The 20136-nt window shown below is 39.7% G+C and overlaps 1 protein-coding gene across 1 annotated transcript; it reads left to right on the top strand.

Moving 5' to 3' along the window:
• The first annotated feature begins 2802 nt into the window (after positions 1-2802).
• On the top strand, positions 2803-5229 carry LOC116211632. Its single transcript, XM_031546096.1, has one exon. The coding sequence runs from the start codon at positions 2927-2929 to the stop codon at positions 4946-4948; it is 2022 nt and encodes a 673-aa protein (XP_031401956.1). The 5' UTR covers positions 2803-2926; the 3' UTR covers positions 4949-5229.
• Positions 5230-20136: the final 14907 nt, after the last annotated feature.

The raw sequence follows: 20136 nt of genomic DNA, 5'->3' as shown, positions 1-20136 counted from the left end.
TAGTCGGTCGAAAATTATATTCATGTCATTATTAAAAGAAATAAATACACATATAAAAATATAAAATGAGAATTTTTATAAAATACATATTAGATATTATAATTTTTTAAAAATATAATAAAAAAAGAAAGTGGATGCGGGTGGGAAAATCTCACCCCCTCGCCACCACTAATCAACGGACCTCAAATCATTTCTTGTATATTGATGATGATCCTATTTTTCTGAAAGTACTGCAAAAATAAAAATAAAAAACAGAAAATTTGCACATTTTCTAATTTTAGATGAATTATTTTTTTTCATAGAAATGCATCAATTTTCTGTTTTGTATTATATTTAGCACAATGTCATATTTGCCATTAAACGAGATCTCTGTAAAGGACCCTTTTAAGGAGGGTCCGTATGGTAGATACACTCTAAAATAAAAAGCAGAGTACAAATGTAATATGGTTGTGTTGGTGGTCCAGCTGCACGACTCATCACTTGGTAAAAACCCCAGTTTGAATCACTTTAAGACCATACAAGAGAGCATTTCTCATTAGTCTTAGAATATTCACGTAAACCGTTAGATTAGACGGGCAAAACGCAGAAACACATCGTTTTGGAAAAACGAAAAGAAAAACTGAACCTGGACATATAACTAGTTATGATAACAACATCAACCAATTCAAACTTTATGATCAGTTGAGCCCATTTACTTTATTAGAGGACGTGGTTTAAGCATAGTTTTTAGAACCGTACCAGAACGGTGATCCGGCTGGTCAAGGTATGAGTTGATGAGTTTATGGATTCGATCGGGAGTTGGATGGGTTAAATCGGACTTTTAAAATAATATTAAGAATATATAGATATAAAGTAGGGTATATTACATCATATAGCTTAACGTTGATAGATATTTTTAGATCTATCCCAACGTCGATTTTTTGCCCGAGCTATCCTAACGTTGCTAATTTCATGTCACTCTCTAGCTCCCAGGGGATAGTTGGTGAAACAAAAATAGTAATATTGGGATACCTCGGGCAAAAAAATTACGTTGGGATAGATCTAAGAATATCTGTCACCGTTAGGCTATATGGTACAATAAACCCTATAAAATGTCTAACCTAAGTACCATAATGGAGAGACGAATTTCCAATACTTCAAAACCATCATCGTAGTTCTCTTAATTCTCACTTAAAGCACAAATCTAAGTCTAAATATAAAATGCTCACAGTAAAAGTCCACATAGTATGATCCAAAGCAAGTGTTAAAAATTAAAGTCGAAATATTTCTCCAAAAAACAATATCACGATTTAATCTTTTTTACATTTAATCTAGTCCAAGGTTCCAATCCCTTAACGAAGAGGAGTATAATATTAGTGAGGACTTCCGGTAAGCATAATTTGAAGTGTGAACTTGAATTAATAACTCTGGAAATTCATTCCACACGCTGACGATCAGTATTAATCATTAATGATTCCTTCATGTCTGAGCATCGAAATGCCTGATTCTGAAGATAAGAACTCTAGCCAAGCTCCTCCCTCCTGCCCAACGAGACAAGTTCGAGCTTGTATCTTCTCAGCAATCGAGCTGTGCAGTCCTCTGGACCAAAGATGGAAAGGAGAGAACAGAGCATTCAACTGAGAGCTCAGTTGAACTGAGCAGAAACAGCAAGACCGAGGATTCGAAGGAAAATGAATGCAGAAATCAAAGGAAAATTGTACTGAAAGCCGACCTTTCCTCTAGTTATTCTCCGATTCGAGGGGAGATGAACGAAGAGAAGCCGACCGTTCGTTTCTACTTACTTAATTACATTAACGAGTTCTCTTTGCTCGTGAAAGTACGAAAACTGCACGCTGTCACAAACATGCAAAATAAAATTAGTTGAAAAAAACTAATCGGAAGGCCTTTTCTATCCGTTGTGATATTATATTGACAAAAAATAATTTTCACCTAGCTTCCCATCCATCATTCAACTATTGACTTACGGTAATTTTTTTTTGGTATATATACCAAATAGTCTAACGTTGACAGATATTTTTAGATTTATCACAACATCGTTTTTTTACCTGAGGTATCCCAACGTTGCTAGTTTGATGTCGTCATATATCTCCAGGGGGATAGTTGGTAAAACAGAAATTTGATGTCACCATCTATCTCCAGGGAATAGTTGGTAAAATAGAAATAGCAACGTTGGGATACCTCAAGTTAAAAAACGACGTTGGGATAGATCTAACAATATTTGTCAACGTTATACCCCGATAATTTTTTTTTTCATTTCCTCTGTGATTGGGGGTACCAAAACCAAATGAGCAAACTCGTGGCCCGAGGCCAAAAAATTTTGACTTGATCTAGATCTAAACCTTGAGCCACCTAACGTTACTATGTATATCTTATTTATCAGATCACGATTTAGCCTTTAATTTAATTTAATTTATTGACTGAGTTTGATCCATCTCATGCGAAGCCTAGACAGTGACTAAAGTTAATTTTTAGAGTAGACAACTATAGCTATTTAATCATTTTACATAGTATCAGAGTTTAAAGTTCGAAACACCGTGCTCGCACGTGTGTGCACCTCCAATTAGTTTCAAAGTACTTCGACCGGGTTTCATACTCCTATACTACATCCACTGACAGATCAGTTTGCCAACCGGCATGAAATTTGATTAGCCTTTTCATGTATTTTATTTAAGCCCCGAGAGAGTATGGGAAATAGATCGGCAGAGAGCAAGCTGGAAATTAAGGTTTATATAAAAAGACTGGGGCGTGGACTTACCAGAAGGGCTTCCTGTGAGAGCTGACTTGACCCTATCAGTCCTCGTACTGATATATTTATGGATACCGATACTTATCTGTTCATCTTCGAATCAAAAATTTTTCACATCGGCATAAACTTTTTCATCTCACATTAATCAGTTGCAATTGGTGAAGAAGAAGAGGTAGCTTAATGGGGCTGCCAGGTCTAAGGAAACTTTGGGACGAGTGGGGTCTGAGAGTGATGGTTCTGCTGATGCTGCTCAATCAGATCTTGCTCAACCTGATCATGCTCAGCCGTCGGGCTCGGTTCCGTTCCCTTCCCCTTAAATTCCTTCTGTGGCTATGCTACTCCTCAGCCGACGCAATTGTGATATTTGTGTTGGGGATGGTCTCGTTTCAGCTCGGACTGATTAACAAGAACCCAGGCTCTCTCAAGGAACAAGACAAGTTGATCGCGTTCTGGGGGCCTATCCTTACCCTCTTCCTAGGTGGACCTGATACGATCACCGCCTACTCCTTGGAAGACAATGAACTATGGAAACGGCAGTTGCTTGGAGTGATTGCCCAATCCACAGGGACGTTTTCCATTATTTTGATGGCGTGGAGTGGTCATTCTTACCTGAGCTATCTATCCTTGGTCATGCTCGGAGTAGCATCCGTCAAGTGTGGAGAGAAGACCTGGGTCCTATGGAATGCAAGCACCGAGAAGCTCCAGATGTCCATGCAATCTCCTAATCCTGGACCGAACTATCCTAAGTTCACCGAGGAATACTGCTTGAGGCAGGAGGAGGGCTATGATCTGGGATTCCATGAGATTTCTGAGGTTCACGAGCCCATGGATCCCTCAATCGGAAGCAATGACCCGAAGGATATAGTACGAGCGCATGCTCTATTTCCCAGCTTCAGGCGACTCTTTGCCAATCTCATCCTGAGCGATCATGACAAGATCATGAGCATGAACATATTTCAGTCGATCCAGTCAGCGAAGGATGCCTTCAGAGTGGTGGAGATTGAGCTCCACTTCATGTACGAGCAGCTCCACACCAAGGCCAACCTGCTGTACCGTCCTTGGGCTGTCCTTGTTCGCTTACTGCTCGTTATACTAACCTTCTCCATGTTTGGAATCTTCATCTTCTTTGCCCGGCAAAGATGGAAGGACTACTCCCGGGTCGATCTAGTCGTGACACTCATATTGCTGGCTTCAGTTTGTGTTCAGGAGTTGCTTTCCCTCTGCATGATTGTGTATTCGTTCCCAGCCAACGACTGGCACCGTCACAGAGAGAGATCGCGCATAATTCCCTGTCTAGATCTCCTTCGGTTCAAACAGCCCAGGTGGTCAAACTCCATGGGTCAGTTCTGTCTGCTCAGATATGTCATCCAATCCAGAACTCGTCAATTACTCCATGTGTTGCTGGATCAGATGCTAAATCTAGAGAAGACTTGGTACACCGATTATGTGGTCATTAGCCAAGGTTTGAAGGGTTTCATCCTTTCCTCGATCAGGAGGCAGATAGACCAAGCGAATGGCGGGTCAGGAATTGGCGGCTGGAACAGAGAAACAGCAGTAGATATTCTGAGGAAGCATAATATACGCGACAGTGATCATAAGCTGTCATGGAGCATGCAATTAGAATTCGACCATTGCATCCTGATTTGGCACATCGCCACTGAACTGTGGTGCCAGAAAGCTGAAGAACAAAATCTCCGAGATGACAATGTAGTATGGAGCAGGCTATTGTCGCGCTACATGGTCTACCTCCTGGTTAATCACCCGACCATGCTGCCCAATAGCATCAGTCACATCAGGATCCAAGACACTTTAGCCGAGGCATCAGGCTTCTTTAATGGGATCAAGTCCCCTGGCGCTGCCTACAAAGAGTTCTATGGGGTGAAAACGGCGGTGGACCCTCTCAAAGTGAAAGGGAGTATCAGCAAATCAGTTTTGTTTGATGGGCGCAGGCTCGAGTCAGGGTTGATCATCGTCGAAAGAGACTTAGCACTCTGTGAGCGCAACTGGAGAATGATCGCTGACGTGTGGTTTCACTTCCTGGTCTGCGCCGCAAAGCAGTGCCCTGGGAGCTCTCACGCTAAGCAGCTAAGAAGTGGAGGAGAGCTTCTCACCCAAGTGTGGATGCTGATGGCACATTTCGGCTTGACCGACCACTTCCAGCTTGAACAAGGTTCTGTCATTTCTATGCTAACGAAATCTTAGCATAATGCCCGCCGGAATTCGTGTTTCCCGTGTTAAACTCTACATGATGGTTGACAAGCCACAGCATAGTTCATAGAATGATTTTCATCCCATTCAAGAGCCGGATTGTGATCGCGACTCTCATGGGAGTTGTGATCGATTTCCCTCCCCCCCCCCCCCCCCCCCACCCCCCAAAATTAATTCACGATGTCGCCTCTTCAGTTCAGTTTCACACATTGTTCTTTTACAGTACATTAATTAGTGATCATGTGGTAAGTTTGACGCTTGAGTTGTTCTAGCATAGTAAGTATTATAGAAATCGATGGATACACTTACATCAAGTTAATTTTTACTAGCAAGTAGTCCGTCGATCTCATGTGGAGCCACTTATGATAATTTAGCAAAATCGAAAGACTAGCGGTTACTGAGACAAGGAACAAAAGTAAAAGGAGTATAGAAACTAGTGGTATAATGCTTATTGTATAAAGTATTTTCGGAAATGAACCCATCTCCAAGAACATTTAGCATATTTCAAAATTTGGTTTTATGGGCTAATGCATGTCCTAAGGGTAAACTAATGTAGACCTGTTTAGAATTTGGATAAGGATTTCAAAATTCTTATGTTTGGCTGTGATAGATAGGGATAGGGATAAGGATTGGGATTTAATCGGATATAATCAAGCAAATAATTTAGGTCAGCGGTGGATATGAGGGGATACAGATTATATTTAAGACGAGAGTGTTGCTATTTCATGCGAATTCAGCATGCCGAATAAGACACAATGGCATGGGCGTAATTATTAGAAAAAAAAAAGCAAGGGCATTCTTCCCCATAGAGAGGATTTGGCACTGCAATGTAATTTCCCTTAAGACGAAAATGAAAGAAATACCCAGCTCTACCCTTGAATTCATCAAATGTGCCATCAAAATGTTGAACAAGGGAGAGGAGCGTCGATAGCCTCACACCAACCATCGCCTTCCCAGCAAGGTTGCTAGCGGCCCCAAAAATTGCCACCACGGCTGATTCAAGTTCGCCGGTGGTTTTTGGAGGCCCCAACGTTGGTCACCACCATCCAAGTGAAGTCGTTGGCGACTTCTGGGGTTGCTGGCGATCTCGCCGAAGCGGTGGTGCCCACGTGGGGCCAACTTCCCTCCTCCCTCTTTTCCTCCTTCATTCGTGCTTCCTGTTCCTTTTTTTTAATATGTAATTTTAATAATTAAATATTTTTTAAAATTAAAAGACCATATATCTTCATGGACACGTTGGTCAGTTCACGCAAATAGCCTAATCCTAAATCTTGTTTTACACCAAATACATGATTGGGATATTCAATATTTTTAGGATTTGAACTCCCATTCAATCACCCCTCTTTATCCCGTCCCAACCCGACGAGCAGATATAATCTTGAAAAACCATCTTATGTGATGAGCATATCTATCTATTACAATATATAAAAGCTGAAGCTCAATACATGAAAGCTCTATCTGATAGTTCTTAACTCGTGATTGAATGTACTTAGCGCGAGTCATGGGAGCTCCAATTGCTGATCATTGATAATGAATTTTTTTGAAAAGCGATTCATGTATTTGAATATTTAAATTTGATAAATCATAACAATTAATTTTATATTGAAAATAGTGAATAAATATTAAAATATTTCCTATAAAGTTAGAAAGTATTTTTAACTTTTCAATAGATATTAAAAAGAAATTTCTAAAAAAATAACATGATCTCGAGAAATTATTATATGCTATTAATTTTTTTTAATTAAAGTACCTGCTCAAACCGCGAGACTCTACCCAGTTCTCAGGTTTTGATGTGTGATTTTTAATCTTTGACCCTCGACAAAAGAGAATACCTAGAACTTATCTATGTTCCTTCTCGTTTTGTGTCTTTATCCTATCTAGTCATATAAACCATCATAAGCGCCATAGAAATAGTTCAAATTGAAAAAGATTGGTGCAACCCCATAAGCAACATGGTGCTAGATATGAAATGCACATCTTCTGCCCTCATTTCCTATCTCCGTCTCATATTTATTTTAGGGGTGTTTGGATCCGGGTACCATTTTTTTACGATATCCAGACCTTACTCTGTAAGGAATAGGTTCCAAAATTTTAGAATCGGACCCTACCCTGTTGAATCCTAAATCCGGAACCTATATTATACCATAGGTTCCGGATACCCTGTTGTAACTTGTAAATTTTTTTTGTCGTTAAATAAATTTGAAAATGTCTCATACATAATCAGCAATCTTGCAAAACAGAATTTTGACATAGATTTAGATTAATCCAGAATACATTGGGAATGGAGAAGATAGCGAGCAGCGGCTAGGTTTGGAGAGCTCATATTAGAAATCGAGAAAGAGAATGAGAAAGGGGGAAATCGAGCTCAGATTAGGTTTGGAGATCTCAGACAGAGAGAAGACAACGATAGGGTGGGTACTGGTTTGGTTAGGTTTGGTTTCAGGTTTTCAGTTCAATAGGCTTTTTTTTTAATTAGTGAATCCGGGTCTGGATACAGGTTCTGATTCCGGTTTTGGGTACCTATATGCAATACCCGGATTCGGAATCGGTTTTCATTGGTTCTTTATTTTAATACTCGGATTCTACCATATTTTCAATGCGAGCTATCTGGATCCTACCCTAACGGGTAGGTTTCAACCGGTTCCAAGTATATCCGGTATCCGTGCACACCCCTAATTTATTTGATTAGGAGCTGACACATATCTGTCTACAAAATCAATAACCTATATATTTTTGAATATATATATGAATACTACATGATATTCCTCTTCCTCTCCTTTTCTTCGTTCTCTCACGAAATAACAATTAAAAGGTTTACTCAACATATATCTTAAATTCATAAAATAAATATATTATATCTAAAAATTCTAAAAAAATAAAATTAATTAGTAAAGATTTTCCCAAAAAGTAAAAAATAAATTTAGAAATTAAAGATCATTGAGAAAGATTTTAAAAAGTCCGTGAAGATAATATACTAAAATCTAAAATAATTAAAAATAAAGTAAAATTAATAAAAAATTTCAGGGACTAGACTACGACCTAGCAAAATTCATACAAATATTGCTCAGAAGAAACCAACTCAAAAAAGAGGAAAGCAAAGGATATGAGTTAATAGGGTATACAAGAACAATCTACGTATTATTATTCCATCAATTCGTGTCGTGACAAGAGATAAATAAAAAATTTCTTGGAATTTCTATTCATTGGTAAATGTTACATTTTTTTGGTGAGAAACAGTTGAATTTTTTAGTTTCTAGAATATGAAAACAAGTTCTTCTATCATGTATTTTAATTTTATATAATGAAAAGAAGTCCCATTTTGCACATTATTAACTATTAGGTCCCATGTCAGCTCTTGAGTCTTGAGTTTTCCTATTTTTCTATTTCATTGCTTACTAATTTCCTCTTCTTCTTTAATGCTGCAAGTTTTAATTTTATTACATATAAAATTAATTAAGTTCGTATAAGATTTTAAATTGACCCCATATGTGAAACCTGGTCTGCACAAAAATTTTGAAATATTGTCACAAATTTAGTCTTTATTCATTCCTAGCATTTTAAAGTGTCCTTATTTCTCCATCGAAAAAAAGAGTCCTTATTTTAATTATACTCTTTATTTGTTCTTTTTTTCCATTCATCATGTCATAAAAGTTTCAGGAATACCACGTCCCCTTTCTTATATAAATAATTAACAATAGTGATTTTAATTTATTGTTTTCTTTAAGCAGTACTTATACTCATTCTAATTCATGATATTCAAATTAGCTACTGAGAGATGGGAAAAAGGGGGGGAAAGAAAAGCTACGGTGGCACATTCTTAATTTTTTGCCAAAACTTCATCCAGTTAATAAATACACCTAATATACTACTTTGAAAAGGAGAGGAACACCTTTCGGTCTAACGTTTGCTTTTCAGAAAAGCCCATAATGCGGGAAGTTTAATTAAACTAAGCCGTTGAATTTGAAGATTAAATAGTAAATTCAATTGACTTCCCAATGCCTGGAGTTTACAAACACCATTACCTCCTCTTCTGAAACTACTCCCTCAACTACCGATGTTACCCTCTCCGTTGAGACTTCCTTCTAAAAGTCCTTCATAAGTAAATTAGATGCCCATTATGAGGTATCTTACCTCAATGAGGATGACAAGATCTCTTCTATTGACCTCCATCTCATAAACCCATATACCGCTTTCTCTAAACAACCTTCCTTTTCTCCCATCAGATCTATCTGACAGCTCATTCGCTAGTCTCCTCACTAGGTCAAGGAATATGTCCAATCTACGAGGTTTGACCAGCATCCTATTCAAGCCTCGGAAGCTGAACAGTTCGTGACTCTCCAAATCCCTCCAAAGTTTCCATGACAGTGGATCTCTCAGGGGTATACGCATCTTCACTTCGGTGCAATCCGACTTGCCCTCAGTTACTACGGCAGGAATGGTTTGCCCGTGGTGGTACGCATGGCTTTGTTGGACACCAGATTTCTGGAGTACTAGCATGCCTGCATAGGGACGATAGAGACTACCCTTAATGCTGGGACAGTCTTTGTCACGTTCTTCCCCAACTTCAACATGGCTCTCTTAGGTCCACGGCTTCTAATAGCCCTCAAGGTCCAGCTCCAGATCACTGGAGCTTCTCATGTTTAAGATTCCGTGGCGGCCACTCTCCACTACCAGATGGCCTACCGGATCCAGAACCATGCTCTGGATCTCTCGCTCCCAGGGTCCGAAGAGGCCCTTATCATCTCTGTGGATTCTGTGAACGCACCTGCATGCGTCCATGTTCCCAGACAGATCGCCAGAGCTGATCTTGTGAAGCTGCTTCTAGAGACATGGGTCACCAACTATGAGCGTCTCCATCAGAATGCTCAACCGATCCAGTCCTCCGAGCCCAAGTTTGGAAAAAGACCAGACAAAAAGGTCGTGATCTCTTTCGGCCACCGTCCGATTGAGAACCCAGAGCCATCTGCTCCTCCCATGTTCCAAACGATGATGATGATGCAGTCGGCAGAAAAAGGAGTACGTGACAACCCGAAGGTGCAGAAGCAGATGCATCCCGTCCACTCTTTTATGAGTAATGGGATGCCAGTGTATTTCTTCCGAGAACCAGGAGGAAAACACTGTTACTGAGATGTCTGCGACTATGGCGACTGTGATGACTGCTACAGGAAGAAGCGAAAGGAACTTCCTTGCTCAGGGGAGGCCAAGAAGAAAGCAGATCCCAAGACATATCCGGGTGCAGACACAGGTTTATCGACCGTTCTGAAGAAGAAAAAGGTGCTACCTAGCTATAAGCCCATTCTCAAGTGGGTCAGGAAGCAGAAGTGGGAGAATCTTGAAGAAATTCGGGACTATCTCAAAGATATGATGCCAGCCTCTATTTCTGAGAGGCTTGTCCATAAGATGGAGCAAAAAGGCGAAATAGCTGCCATTCCACAAGCAGCTCCCACCTGTATGTTCCGTCTAACCTCACCAAGCTATGATGAACAGTTCTCCCAACTGGGACAGTTTACAGATGGTGATGGAAGGCATACCCATGCCTTTAAAGTTCCAAATCTGACTAACCGTGATGAAAGGGGAAACCCTAAGTCAGTCACTAGGGGAGAAGCTATCCTAACTGGCAGTTTGAGAACGTGGTCTCACAAAACCATGTACTCTCCTCTATTGGAACTAAGTGGACGCCTTAACTTCAAAAGTCAGCCAGCTTGATAACAAGGTTGACAAGCACCATCAAGAGATCCAGTCACTCCTCCGTACACTCCAAAAGCATCTTTAATGAGATCCAGGATACTCCTCCTGTCTCCTATTTCCAGATTGATCTAGATCGAAAAGAAGAAGAGATTCGTAAGCTCAAAAATCAGATTGCAATTCTCTCTGGGACTCAAGCACCATCACCGCCAACTTCCCCAACCACAAGTCTCTTCAACTTTTTGGAGAGACCACTTGGAGAAAGAGCCAAGTCGGCAAGGCTTTCATTGTTCTGTCCTTCTCAGGAAGAACAACAGCCCAAAAAGGCTATACTTGTGGAATTAAGGGAAAAGGCGAGACAGGCTACAGAAGCAGCAAGAAGAAGAACATAAAGAAAGAAGAAGGTGTTCGAAACCCCTCCAGGACTAGTTTCATCTGCCTCTAGGCCCCCAAAGAGGAAAAAGAAAAGAAGAATGGAGATAGTGAAGAAGAAGAAGAAGAAACACGAGAAGCCTTCATGGTTTTCTCTAAAGAGAATCCTCTGAGCTCTTTTCTTAAGGAGCAGTGCGAAAATGATCAGATGCTGGTAAAGGATGAAGCGTCTGACTCAGCATCAGAGGAAGAACAAGAATAAAAAACCTCTCCCGAAGAGTCAGAGGACTCATGGGAAATAGAAGACTCTTATCCCCCTGTAAAGATGATGGGGAGGGGAGATGGAGTTGATTCAGAGGACGCTAGATCAGAAATGGCGGATCCACCGCCTCCAGTGGCAGCAGCAGCACCCTCAAGAGAGAATTTCGTCTTCACCCTAGACGACATCCTTTACTTCAGGTGGCCAGATAGGCTCCATGAGTTTTTAGCTTACCTAAGCACCCGAGCACTCACCATTCAAAACAACCACGAACTCATGTCTGAGTTTGTATCCTGGTTTACTGGGACATTACGAAATTGGTGGATAGGACTAACTGAGCAGGACCAGCTCCAGTTCTGCATGTGCATTTTATAGGGCATTTTGAAGACCTCAGAGTGCTCAAAAGAAAAGAGTTCTTTGAGATGAAGTGTTGTTCCTACAAGAGGAAACATTTGGATTTGCACTTCAAACACATGGTCCGGCTATTCTATGAGCTCAGGGCAGATATTTCCCTAAAACAAGTCTTCCTCTCCTCTATTCCTGCATCACTGGCAGGACCAGCGAAAAGGTTACTGCAGACAAGAGGCAAAAGAGTCATTGACTGCACTGTTGGAGAAATCCACTAGGAGATCCACGTAGCCCTTGAAAATGCCTGCATGAAAAAGCAAGCCATCAAGGAAGTCCTAAAGGGAGATAAGTCAATAGAGAAGGCCTGCAAACGACCTTAGTTATACATCAAGTGCTCTTTTAAAGACAAGGACTGTAGCTGCCCAACTAAGAAGAAGAAGCACTACAAGAAGTGGAAAATGTCCAAAGCAAAGCCTAGAAGATATTCTAGAAAGAAATAGAAGTACCTGAGGAAGAAGTGGAGATTCGGAAAAAAGTACAAATCCTCTAAGTGTTATATTTGCAATCGACTAGGCCACTTCGCTAAGAACTGTCCAAGGGCTCCGAAGCAAGGGGTAAAGCTTGTTTAGCAGCTAGAGAATGCCACATGAATCTCACTAGAGAAAGATGATGTGAAATCCCTTTTCTCTATGGATGAAGAAGCTGGGCCATCTTCCATAGCGACCCTAGAAGTTCTAGCTGATTCAGACTCTGGGTTTTCAGGGTCTGACTTAGACACATGCTACATGGCAGCCGAGGATACTAAAGTGATAAATTTGATGAATTCAGTTCATCATGTTTCAGTTTCAATCTACACTTCTAAGTACGCGAAACCTATCAAGGTTATTGCGTTCCTTGACACTGGAGCTGCCCATACGATCATGAACCCGGCGGTACTACCCAAAGAGTGCTGGAAGCCGCACACAAAGCACTTCAGCACTGCCTCCAATGAGGTGTTCTCCACCCATCTCATCAGCCGATCTATCAAGATCCAGTTCTTTCCTGGATGTAATATCATTACTAGGGTATTGGGTTCAGAACTGCCCAGGAAAGATATTGTCGTCGGTTGTGATATAATCACCAAAGTCAACAAGCTTAGGATGACGCTAGAAGGAGTCCGTTTTAAGCACTACTTTCTACCGTATGTGCAGACCCCTCGACTCTTCATGGCGCAAGAAGACGAAGTCAAGCAAATCCTTAGTGAACTGGTACAGGAACTAAAGCAGCATTCTTGTGCGGACTCTCATTCGAAGTTCCTCAAGAAGTGTTCTCACCCATTGTGGAAAAATGAGCAGTTCTTTGTCAGACTGCCTTTCAAAAAGAACGATGACATCAATCCTACTAAGACCAGTCACTCGGGAATGAATCCTGAGCATCAAAAACTTGCCACCGCTAAATGTACTGAGTTACTCTAGCAAGATCTCATAGAGCCCTTTGATTCTTTTTTGGATAAATGGTAGAGACTTTCATTAAACAAAATGAATTTACATCAAGAGGCCATTTATCCAACAAAACTACCAAATAACATCAGTTCGTTATGAGCTATATCAGGAGGGTTAAACATGTGACTGACTAAGGTGGCATTTACAATTTTGTGAGAGAGCCGAGGGTAAACAGAGAGCTTTGCTTTCACATTTGTAAAAATCTTCCGAACTATAGTCTTTGGAGATATGCTTTGCCTTTGATAAATCCTTGCATTCCTCTCACGCCATGAGCCCTTTGATTCACCATGGGCTTATGAGGCCTTTTACGTCAACAAGCGGTCTGAACAAGTCAGAGAAAAACTGCGGCTGGTCATCAACTACCAGCCCCTCAACCATTTCCTACAGGATGACAAGTTTCCACTGCCAAACAAACAGACCCTCTTCTCTAGTCTCTCAGAGGCTAAGGTGTTTTCAAAATTTGACCTGAAGGTGAGCTTTTGGCAACTCGAGATTCATCTAGAAAACAGACCTTAGATTGGGTTTTGTATCCCGAATGCCCATTATCAGTGGAAGGTCGTGCATTTTGGGCTTAAGACAGTTCCATCGCTGTTTCAGAAGGCCATGTGTCAAGTCTTTGCTCCTATCATGGGCCAGGCCCTAGTATACATTGATGACATCCTTCTATTCAGCCCATCAGAAGAAGCCCATATCCACCTGCTCTAACGATTCTCAGAGATTGTCCAAGATTATGGAATTATGCTCTCTGAGAAGAATATGGTAATTGGTCAACGAGAGATCAACTTCCTTGGCATGCAGCTTGCCAATGGTCAGTACCAACCAGAGCTACATGTGGCTCAGGAGCTACTCAAGTACCCTGAGGAGCCACTGACCAAGAAGTAAATCCAATAGTTTCTTAGGACAGTTAACTCCCTCAGAGACTTCCTTCCTAAGATAGCTAAGCTCACTCGCCCACTGGAGAAAATGCTAAAAAAGGACGCCCCTGCGTGGGGTCCTACTTAGACAAAGGCGATCAAGGAGCTTAAGGTTCAATTGCAGTCCCTGCCTCCACTCCCAATTCCCTCTACAGGGAAAAGGATCCTCTAGGCAGATGCAAGTGACAAATACTGGAGAACGGTCCTACTTGAAGAGCTCAATGGCAAGCACCATATATGTGGACACCGGAGTGGAAAATTCAAACCGTCAGAACAGCACTATCACTCCACTTTTAAGGAAATCCTTGCGGTCATGCATGGGATAAAGAAGTTCGAGTTCCACCTGGTTGGATACAAATTCCTGGTGGAGATGGATATGTTTAGCTTCCCCAAGATGTTGCAGTTCAAGCAGAAGCAGCTGCCTCACCCTCAACTGCTCAGGTGGGCAGAATGGTTTTCTAAGTTTGACGTTGAAGTCAAACACATCAAGGGGAAACACAACACGCTAGCAGACTTCTTGTCAAGGAAGGAACAAGCACTGACTCGGCAAACTCTGCAGGTTTTGCCTGTAATCTGCATGTTTTCAATGTTGCAGTTCACAACCCTGCGAGCACAAAATCAAGCCGCAGGAGTTCATTGGAGAAGCCCTAGAAGAATAAGGGGAGATATACCCCTAGAAGTCCATGACTTAGTGCGGGAAAAACGGTTCCAGACAGAGGCACGCAACCTCCTCTGGCATTATCAATGGAGGATATTTCGATACTATGGAGGACTCACTCTCCTTCCTTTTGGAATGCATCCACAATTCCCGTACATTCATTCATTCAAATATTCCGCCATTGCGCCATACCCTGAAGACATGAAATGGTTCTACTGGTATGCATGCCATTGCTACACCATTGGCATCCAGTTCAAGCTAGTATAAATGCTCAGGTTTTTTAGGTGCTATGTTGCAGTTCAGGACATGATCAGCTACCCTACTGAAGCTAGGAATTTGGACACTCATTTTATCAAATTCCTAGAATGGTTCAAACCACTTCAGCAATGAGAAGAACTTTTCACCGAAGAAGCAAGAAGGGTAAGACCACTGCCACAAGGAGATAGACATGTCATTGTCTTATTTCAACAGATGTGGTATGTTGGTCCAGCAAGGAGAAGGAGCACTCGGGCCCAAGCCCAAGTCCCAGGAGAACCCTCAGAATTCCAGCGGACCTACTCTTCAGAGGTCTGGAAGATTTTGCTCACAGATATCCTTGAAGATGAAGATGAATATAGGGAATTCCAAAGGATCATCTGTGAGAAGAATGGCGTAGTCCCATAGATTATATGGCCACCAGCCCAAATTCCTATGGAATGGGACTATCCGGAGGATTATCAGCGCACAAGAGTAGGCCTTGAAAGACTACAATGAGGAAAATGTTGTCCCTCCTATAGTCTCTCAGGACCAATATTCTCCTAATCCAGAAGCCCTCATGCAGCTGGACATTGGCCCTCTAGATAGCTCTCCAGCACAGGCTCAGTCCAGTTCTACTACCCAGCAGACAGCCTAGGCCAATGATCAAGCAGGCCCAAGCGGAACTACCAACCTGCAAGATCCTGATAGTTGGCCTTAACCCGTCCTACCGACACAATCACATGTTCGTGAATGGTGGGATGACGACTTAACTATTGAAGATATTAATTGGGCTCTGAACAAGATAAAAGATAAGCAGAGGAAAATGGCTAACAAGAGGATCATGGGCAGTAATTACAGTAACAACATCGACTCTTACGAAAGCGAAGATAACCCTACTACCTCAACCTAAAATAAAGTAGTATTTTGTCGGCAATCACTGTAGCAGTTACTGTAGCATTTTGTCTTTTTGTGTCGGTGTGATTATTTTGTTCGAAATTTCCGCTACTCCAGAACTTTCCCGTGTTCACTGTGTTTGTCTGCTTGTATTGAATCCCGCCTATAAATTGCGGGTTCATCCGTTGTATTCTCAAGATCAGATCGAGCAATAATAAACTCTTATAGTATGAATTTTCTCCATTCATAAGACTCAAACTCGAGATCTTGCTTAAGGAAAACAAGCAGCGAACCTCTTGAACCAATCCATTTTGGTGTTTTCATCATTCTTTTTTTCACCTATATTCTCGAAAAAAGCCCCCGAAGGAAAGAACTTTTATGTGAGGGCACAGATTCATCAAGTACTCACCTTGGGCCCACCACGCTCCGCGTTAGGTGAACTTCGGCGGACGACCCCCACATTGTTTTTCTGAGTTTCGAACCCGGGACCTCCAAGGCTTTCCTGCGTTCTGATACCAATTTTTGGTGAGGCTAGGGAAATGCAATAATATTGATGAACCAGGAATCTCAAGAGTCGGAACCATGAACCTTTGGCCACTGGCTTCAATGCCTTCCCTCGGCAACACGCCCAGGCACAACACTCCATTCTAACCCTAAAGATCCTAATCCGTCAATGCTACTGATTCCCTAGAATTACCTTGGATCAACTATCTGAGCGACAATTCTTTCTGGTGTGCAGGATCCTCATTCGAGGCAAGCACAGAGCATACTCGAACCCTTTCTGATGTGCAAGATCCTCATACGAGGCAAGCACAGAGCATACTTGGAGTCAGCTCCTGGTATTAAAAAACTACATTGAACCGTAAGAACCCATTTGCCCAGAAGGGAGTGATTTCCCTCCTAGTGGGCCGACCCGGCTCGAATTGGATTAGTTGGAACCTGTTGAGTTTTCGAATATCACGGTATACATAAAAATAAAAATAAAAGATGACGAAAACAGATAGAATGGAGAGGACCGATATAATTCAACAATGGACTTATATTGTAGACAATTGTAAACTGGCTTTTGTATAACATGCCAATAGATTTCCTGTCAAATCCAACTAAAATTTACTGAAAATTGAAAAATCATGATTGCTTCAAAAAATTATTAAGTTTTTTGAATTAACATATTTATTTATAATTTTAACCAAAAATTACAATTTTGCTATTGCTAGAAAAGAAATTTTGACACGTGGCATCAGTGGGTGCTTATCTTCAATCAATATACTCGTAGCGGAAATTAAATTTTGATTCCATCTAAAAGCTATGTTCCGGGTTCAAGCTACCAACCAAACGGGCCCTTATGTATTGTTTGAATGTGGGTTATGGAGGGATCCAGACAAACCATTAGGTTTATTGAATTTGGCGATCCTGCAATCTAGACAAACACTTAGGTTTATTGAATTTGGCGAGACGTTGACTTCGAAGTTCGTAGGAATTGATTGCCCAAAAAAAAAAAGTTAGGAGGAATCTTTGGGGAGGATCAAGCTGGAGGGAACCAACGACCGTTGTAACTAATTAAATAAATAACTTCAAATTATAAATCAGCCCTCCTAATTGTATTAACGATTCCTTGTGTTTCTCCTTTATTTTTTATTGTGTGAATCCTGGTACTCGAAGCCCAATTGGGCTTCGACTAATCCAATCGAGCCGAGTCGGTCCACTAAAGGGTAAAACTCTCCCAGCGTGGGTTTTCTGCATTCATAAGGACTCGAATCCGAGACATTACTTAAGCAAAATAAGTGCCGAACCGCTCACGTTTGTAAGTTTCTCCTTTATTTGCTCATTAATTATGATATACATATATACATATATATATATATAGTTATATATACTTACTATCACTAACTTCTAAGCAATTGACTAAACAACTTGCATTAAACAGCCTGTAAGCTTTTTCACAAATTAGGGCTATACACTTAGCATGGGTAAATTATTTGAAGAACATATACATGTTACAATATATATGTGGTGCGTACGAAACCACCAAAAGAACTACAACATGAACAAATGGATAAATAAAAATGTTAGCCTGTGGACAGGGACTAATTGACGCAACGTACACGCAAGTAACCCGTCACAGACCCGTTTATTCGCGCACGAATACCGGAATTACGACCTTCTACTACCTATTGATTCTATGAATACCAGGAAATAGGCATCAAACTCGAATCGACTCCGAGATTGGACAAAGAGCACGAAAGTTTTGAATTTTATCCACTGATCAAAAAGACAAAACGTTTTAGCCCTAGGGCTTACAAAGCTTAAATAGGGATTAAAAAAAAACCTAAATTGCACGAAAATAAATAAATGTTTTTAAAATTGCAAAAACACCCTAAAAATGATAAAAATGCCCGTTTGAGGCTCTAAACGATGGAATTTGCCTTAAATATCGAAAAATCACGGCAAAGCGGTGACTTTTGCTCTGAAGGCTGTTTCCCTTGAGATAGAGTTATCAAAATCAATTTTTCTCCAGGTACCGATTTGCTGCTACTTCTGCTGCATCACTAATAGACCATAATTTTGTGGAATAAGAATTTTTGTATGAATTGAAAGTTTATAAAGCAGGACGCTAAATAATGTCCCATGTTGGGACACTAATCTCATCCATTAGATATTTCAATATCTAATCTTGGCTATTTATAATTTACATATTTTGCCCCTTATATTATAGTCATTCACATCTTACTTTTACATTTTTTTCCTACAAAATTATTGAGTCGTCAGATTCATCTTACATCATTTACTTTTGAAGTTGGGGTTTGGGCAGTGGTGGCTGGCGCCGGGGGCCACCCCCTTCCCCTTCTTCGCTGCTGTGTGTGTGTGTTTTTTTTTTTGCCTTTTCAACTTTACTTTACTTAATTCAAACTTTACAGTTTTTTACAATAAATAATATTTATAATAAACTAAATATTTATTTCAAAAAAATTATTTTACAAGAAATATTATCTTACAATATACCTTTATTTGACTTATTTTACAATTATTTAAATTTAAATTTTTATTTTACAATAATAAAATAATCAACTTTATAATTTCATTTCATATTTTATTTTACAAAAAAATATTTTATTTTAGATATCTTTTACTTTATATAGTTATTTGATTTTAAAAAACCAAATTCAAATTCAACTTTATTTTTATTTTACAATTTACAATTTTTTTATTTTTTATTTTTAACTTTGTTAATGATTACTTTATTTTCAACTTTATTTTAGATAGTTATTTCAAATTACGGGTTATTTATAAAAAAATCAGTTATATAAAGAAACAAATTATATTAAATTATATTAATACAACCTATACAACCTTATTAATTGACCTAGAATATGTTACGATATATTTCTTTACTAATATGTTAGTTTGAGCAAATAACAGTTTAGGGCATAACCAATTTTAAAGCGAAAGAGTTTATTTTGTAATAATAATCCTTATGGTGTGAACCGACGAAACATGTATCATCGTCAAAAGACACCAAATAAACACAGAGTCATAGTTCACATTGATTATTATCGGTTCTATTTGAAAAACAATGACGTGTACATATTGGCAAAATTGTCCAAGAAAATAATATTATCATTTCATATTGCTCTTATAAAAACTAGTTGATGACCCGCACGTTGTGCGGGAGCAATGAAATAATTTTTGGTTGCAACTAATCTAAATAATTTTACATGTTATGCATAAATATAATTTAGTTAAAACCGAATGTATAATGTTAAGGATATCAAAAAATTACAAAAACACCTTCATATCGACTAAAAAAAAACGATATCTTTAATTCAACATCAACTGGATGATAAAATTTATTAATTGTATATAAGCTTTTTATTAAAGTAAGGCCCAAAACAGATCAATCTGAGACTTTCTTATACGTACATGCATCAATGAATCCTAATTTCATTAGAAAGAATAAATTAATTTTGATTAATAAAATAATATACTTGGTCAAATACGTAAAGTATACTTCCATATCAAGGAAAATCTTATCAAAATTGATAATTTTGTTAGTTCTTTCGATCCAAATTCTTTTAATATATGATTGTACCACCTCACAATCTATCAAGGTATAGATCAAAAGAGAAAAACATTTATGCAATAAACCCACCAAACAAACTTACATCCAAATAACATCCTAAAAAAATTACTTTTATAGAGAAAAAAAATATGAATTTGACCACCATGGATTTTGAGAAAACCTGACGAAACCTAGTGAAATGCCGGTGAAGTCTTGCGAGTCGACCTAATTGATGTACGATATCGGTGGTAGTATATCGAATAAACATGTACAG

Source organism: Punica granatum, chromosome 6 (genome assembly GCF_007655135.1).
Source record: "Punica granatum isolate Tunisia-2019 chromosome 6, ASM765513v2, whole genome shotgun sequence".
NCBI classification, from domain to species: domain Eukaryota; kingdom Viridiplantae; phylum Streptophyta; class Magnoliopsida; order Myrtales; family Lythraceae; genus Punica; species Punica granatum.
This window is presented reverse-complemented; position numbering and strand designations above follow the sequence as displayed.